The 6,000-nt window shown below is 44.1% G+C and overlaps 1 protein-coding gene across 1 annotated transcript in view; it reads left to right on the plus strand.

Annotated features, from left to right (window-relative positions):
- Bms1 (BMS1 ribosome biogenesis factor) overlaps window positions 1–2,970 on the plus strand; it is a 36,038-nt gene extending 33,068 nt beyond the window's left edge. Inside the window, exons 22-23 of the mRNA XM_048339233.1 lie at window positions 1,472–1,633; window positions 2,463–2,970. Coding sequence (XP_048195190.1) covers window positions 1,472–1,633; window positions 2,463–2,684 — 384 coding nt within the window. The 3' untranslated portion in view covers window positions 2,685–2,970. The remainder of the gene's footprint in view (window positions 1–1,471; window positions 1,634–2,462) is intronic.
- The last annotated feature ends 3,030 nt before the right edge of the window (window positions 2,971–6,000 follow it).

Genomic DNA, 6,000 nt, shown 5'->3' on the forward strand with positions numbered 1-6,000 from the left:
GGCTTTGAGTATGTGTGTGTGTGTGTGTGTGTGTGTGTGTGTGTGTGTGTGTGTGTGTGTTTCCATACAGATTTTAAGACTTTTTTCAGTTTCTGTAAACAGTACCATTGAGCTTATTTTTGCTAATGTTAGGGTTTGAATTCAGGACCTCATGCTTGCTCAGTTGTGCTCTACCACTTGAAGCATCCCTCCATCCTGGCATTTTGCTGGTTATTTAGAGGATGGAATCTTAGAAACTTTGCTGCCTGGGCTTGCTGGGAACTCTGATCCTGTGATCTCAACCTCCTGAGTAGCAAGGATTACGGGCCTGAGCCGCCAGTGTCCCCACATGATTTGCTTACTTAAAATGTTCTGGTGTACTATGAATAAACAGTGATAGTCATCATTGGTCATCTTTTCATTGTGTTGTTGCACTGTTTGCTAATACTTTATTTGGGGTACTTGTTTTGGAGTTCATCAAAAATATTACCCAGTATGTTATTTTTCTGCCATATCTTTGGGTTAAGTAGTAGGTAACACTGTCCTCATAAAATATGAGAATATTGTCTCTAGTTCTGCTTTTTAGGAGAGTTTAAAGGGTATTGGTAATCATTATTTGAATGTTTGGTATGATCCACTTATGAAGCTGTCTAATCCTAGACTTTCCTTTGTTAGAAAGCTCTTAATTCTTGTTATTGGTCTGCTTAAACTTTCTATTTCTTCCTGATTCTGTTGGTAGGTTATATTTTTCTAGGAATTTAGTCCATTTGCATGCGTTTTTGGCTTGTTTTTCTTTTGTGCCAGTCCTGGAGCCTGGGTGCTGTCCCTGAGCTTATTTTGCTCAAGGCTAGTGCTCTAGCATTTGAGCCACAGCTTCACTTCTGCTTTTTGCTGGTCAGTTGAAGATGAGAGTCTCATTTTCCTGCCCTGGCTGGCTTCGATCTTAGCCTCTTGAGTAGCAAGGATTTACAGGCATGTGCCACCAGCACCAGCTCAATTAAACTTCCTAGTTGGGGTCAGAAATAGCACTCTGGCTGCTGAGGAAGATCCAGAGAGGGTGATAGGCCAAGTGAGAAGGGAGACTGTCCTAGGAGGGTGAGAACCCTGGCCTGGGGCCCCAAAGATAAGCCTGAGTCCTCCAGTTTGTTTCAATATGTGTAGTCCTCCTTCCTCAGCTTTCCAAGTACTGAGATTACAGGCGTGCAGCACCGCACCTGGTTCTCAATCTTTCTTATGTTCTGTGGACATAGTTTTCTTACATAGAAATGGCCGTGGTTGATTTCTTGAAGGATTATAAGTAGGATGTACATGTTCCTCCATTTGCCTAGACATGAGGCTGTCCCTCAAGCTGTCCAGGTAGGATGGTGATTGAGTGCTGATCTGCTGGTCAGCAGAGGACCGTTACTAATTCTGATCCATTGAGATTTATGCAAAGGTTTAAAAGTGTATAGGTTAATTTAAGTACTTTATTGTCTTTGTTTTGTCTTTTCAGCCGGTCCTGAGGCAAAAGAAGCATTTTAATTCACTACACATTCCAAAAGCTTTGCAGAAGGCTCTTCCATTTAAGAACAAGCCCAAGACCCAAGCGAAGGCAGACAAGGTGCCTCGGGACAGGCAGAGACCGGCCGTCATCCGTGAACCCCACGAGAGGAAGGTACTGTCAGCAGAATGCTCACTGCCCAGTGCATTTGGATGTCAAAGTAGTGATTGCTTTTTGTTGGTGTTTTTTCCCCCCAATCTTTTGTTTGTTTGTTTGGTGCCAGTCCTGGGGCTTGAACTTACAGCCTGAGTGCTTTCCCTTAGCTTTTTCCATCAAGGCTGGCGCTCTACCACTTAAGTTTGCTGCTTAATTTATCTGGCTTCGAATCACAATCCTCAGATCTCAGCCTCCTGAGTAGCTAGGACTGGTGGCATGATACACCAGTACCTAGCTCACTCGCCGTGATGTTTATTTGTTTGAGGGGGAAGGGATTGTTTTGTTTTTGGAGACAAGAATCTTGCTCTGTAGCCAGGCTGGCGTCCCATTGGTGATCCTCCTGCTGCTGATTCCAGACTGCTGCTATGGATGGGCACATGCCAGCAGGCCTGGCCCACAGTTGGCATTTCTACTGCATTGTCAGTCTTCATGATTAAAGGATGAAAGCCAGACTTAGGCAAGGCCCTAGAATTGCATATTGGAGGGCGGGGTTTGCATCTTCCTGAGAGTCGTGCTGCCCTGACATAGCTGACATAATCGCAATGCCTGGGCAAGCTGGCATGCCCACAGAGCAGTGCTCACAAGTGGTTTCATGGCACAGGCCCAGTACACTCACAGTGCCATCTGCATGCAAACTGCTATTCCTAGCTCAGGTGACCTTTCACTGGATTGATCATTCACTTGGCTCAATGAATGAATTCAATCCACTTTTGGTACTGTTCAGTACCGTTCATTGGTCCTGGAATGTCACTCACACGTGGGCTGTGACTGCCTTTATCCTTGCCAGATCCTGGCTCTGCTGGATGCCCTGAGCACTGTGCACAGTCATAAGATGAAGAAGGCCAAGGTGCAGAGGCACATGCACAACCAGGAGCACGCAAAGCTGAGGCAGAAGGAGGAGGAGGAGAAGCTCAAGCGGCAAAAAGACCTCAGGAAGAAGCTCTTCCGGATTCAAGGGCAAAAGGAGAGGAGAAATCAGAAGTCCAGTCTGAAAGGAGCTGAGAATTAATCTGAGTGAGCCCTTCAGTCTCCGTGACCATCCATGGACTGGAGAGGTGGATGGTCTCGCGTGTCTGGTGCTGGTGTCTGCCATGCTGGGATGAGGACCCGAGAGAGACCTGGGCTGGATCATCGTCCAGACTGCGCCTCGGGAGGAGCCGTGGAGAAGGCGGGGCTGGTGGCACTGTGAGCCTCAGAGCAGTGCAACTCCTGGTTGTGTGTATTGTCTCACTTTCTTCTATCTGTGGAATTATTTTGTGCTATAAAAATGTTATTAAAATTTTTCTGTTAATTTCAATATAATAGTTTTCATTGGGAATCAATGATAGTTATTTTTAAAGAAGTACTTACCATCTTTGACTTTCCAAGGATAGGAAAACAAACTTTAGTGTAAAATTTGAGCGAAGGATGAGTGGTTAGTTTCATCCCTCTGTTCTTTGCTCACTGACACTGATGGACATTTTATATCTTCCTGCATGTGAGTGGAGTAGCCAGGTAACAGTAAACGCTGTTTCCATTGCACCCAGAGACCCAGGAGCTGCAGGGTGCCAGTAACTAAATATGATTTCCAGCTCTCTCCACTCAGGTGCAAGTGACGTAATTTTAGCTTGTTGGGTTTTTAATCGCTGAGGAATACTCGGTGGTCTATTGTATGGTCTTTATCCATTCATTGGCTGTTTCGTCATTGGCAGCTGTGAACAGAGCTCTGGTAAGCTGGGTTTGCAGGTGTCTCTCATCCATTGATTTAGACTCCTGCCACTAGTGATATGGCAGCTCAAAAGGAAGGTCTATCTTTTGGTTTTTTTGAGGCACTTCATGCTGAATTCCATGGTTGCACTATTCACATCTTCCCAACAATGGCTGAGGATTCTTCCCCCTACGCCCTCTCCAGCATTTGTTGTTCATTTTGGTAGGCGCCATTCTGACTGGGTGAGAAGGAACCAGCATTTCCTTTATGGCTAATGATGTACCAGCCATTTATACTTGAGAACACTGTTGGTTCATTTGTCTGTTTAGTAATTATTATTTTTTAGCTCTTCATATGTTCTGGATATTCATCTGTTAATTGTTGCATGCTGCACTCTTGGGCTCTATGCAGGCTCCATGGAGTTTCTATCCTGAGCTGTTAGTGGTTTCTATCCTGGGCTGTGAAGACCCCTTTCTCTCCAACCTGCAATGTTAAATGCAGAATTTCTGTTAAATGAGTGAATTAGGGTTTTTTTTTCTTACAAGTTTTATTTTATTGTACAGGTGATGTACAGAGGGGTTACAGTTATATAAGTAAGGTAATGAGTATATTTCTTGTCGAACAGTGTTACCCCCTCCATCATTTTCTCCCATTTTCCCCTCTCCGACTCCACCCCTCCAAGTTGTAAAGTTCATTTCCAACATAGTGTCTTGTAAGTGTTGCTGTTGCATTGGTTTACCCTTTGTGCTTTGTCTCACCATTTTGTTATTCCCCTTCCTTTCCCCAAATCAGATAAAGGTATACACAAGATACAATGTACCAAAATCAAAAGGAGTGACAATGGGATAAACCAAAGGGGGGAAAAACAAATGAAAAAAGAAATAACTTCACGCAATACATTAAGAAAAAACTCTTGTTTCTGTTTCTTGGAGTTCATTTCTATTAGCATCATCAATACTCTACAGCATCAGTGGAGTTTCTCTAGTAACCATAGAAATGAACACTGAAAGTACAGCCTTTGGAGTAGGTTTTTGTTGTTGCCCCTGTGACAAAAGACCTAAGAGAAACAAGGAAATACTTTGGCTCATAGATGATAGGTTTCAATCCAGCCAGTTGGCCTTGTTTCTGAGCTGAAGTGAGGCAGAATGTCTTGGCAGAAGGGCAAGGTGGAGCAAAGTTGCTCACCAGGATGCAGGAAACAGAATGAGAGAGACAGAGACAGGAAGGCCCCTGGACTGAGGTGCAGCTTTCCCTCCCCATGACTTACCTATTCAGCTAGCCCAATTCCTAATTTCCACCACTTCCCAATTAAATCTTCATTCATGAATCCATCAACAGATCCTAGGCCTTCCTGTAAGCCAGTCCTTTTCCTTGAGCCCTGCCTGTGGATGCTGCTGCAGTGGATGCATAAACTGTTGAAGGATGTTTCCTGTGCCACACAAACTTGACCCAGATTCAACTGTATGTTCCTTCCACCATTATACATTCCCTGACTTTCCATCTATATAAATTAGAACTCAAAACATGCCTTTTGACTTGTAGAATATTGTCCTCACCTTTCAAGGCCTATTGGAACTTGAATTTATTTATAGGTCTAGAAGTAAATAGGGATTGTGGAGATGGGTCCTGAGGAGCCTTAGCATTGGGTTGTGTAACACCTGCCTCAGGAGAAACCATTATGGCTTCCTCCTGCAACTCTAGATTAGTCCCCCACCCCCCGTATGGGGGTTAGGAGACCTATTCCACCTGGAAAGAAGTTCTCAGTACATCTACAGCGACTTTCCAGAACATCTTCAAGACCCCGCTTTTCCCCAGTCAATATCTTACTTTAACAGTAGACAACTTGTAAGGCCACATATACATTTACCTTGCACTGTAATTCAGCTAATCATGGAATGAGATTCTGCATGTGATTTTCAGCAGTCTCACCTCTGCAGTTACAGGAGTTGAGAATCTGCAAGAGGGCAACAGGAATTTTCAGTTTATTCATGAGAGTTTGGGTTCCCAAGCTTTTCCTTTTCCTTTCCCACTTTGCCCAATAATGAAGGTCATTTAATAGCGTATTCTCATATATGGCAGGTTGTGGCATGGCCTGCCAGTGGTCTGTTACTGAGAAAAATCTCATCAGAGAACCAATTCTAGAAACCAGAACCAGCTTAGAAAATGCATCCTCAAAATGTTATTCCTCTAGGCCCATTCTCTTCAAGAATCTGTTGGCGGTTCTTGAGAGAAACAGAACCAATAGGATAATTGGGTCACCTGATCATGGATACAACTCTGAGGATCTATAGTTAACAAGTTGAAGTCCTGTGAGAGCTAATGGTAAAGTTCTTGTCCATATTGGAAGACTTGGGAAACAGGAGAGCTCATGGTGTATAGCTCCCAGCTTAAGTGCTGACAGGCTCAGGAACACCCTATTTATCAGTCCAAAAGTAGGAAATCTGAAGTCCCAGTTCAGGCAAGCCAGAGCAGATGCATGACCTTTGACCAGTCCTTGCCTGACCCTGGTTGTGGACACAGCCATGATTAATATGCTACAAAACAGGGAAGTAAAGCAATCCCATTTCTGGGATGCAGGGATGAAAAGGGAGAACCCTAGGCAACTGAGAAATATCCAGGAAACCAGGAAGTCATTCAG

Source organism: Perognathus longimembris, chromosome 2 (genome assembly GCF_023159225.1).
Source record: "Perognathus longimembris pacificus isolate PPM17 chromosome 2, ASM2315922v1, whole genome shotgun sequence".
In the NCBI taxonomy this organism is placed as follows: Eukaryota; Metazoa; Chordata; class Mammalia; order Rodentia; family Heteromyidae; genus Perognathus; species Perognathus longimembris.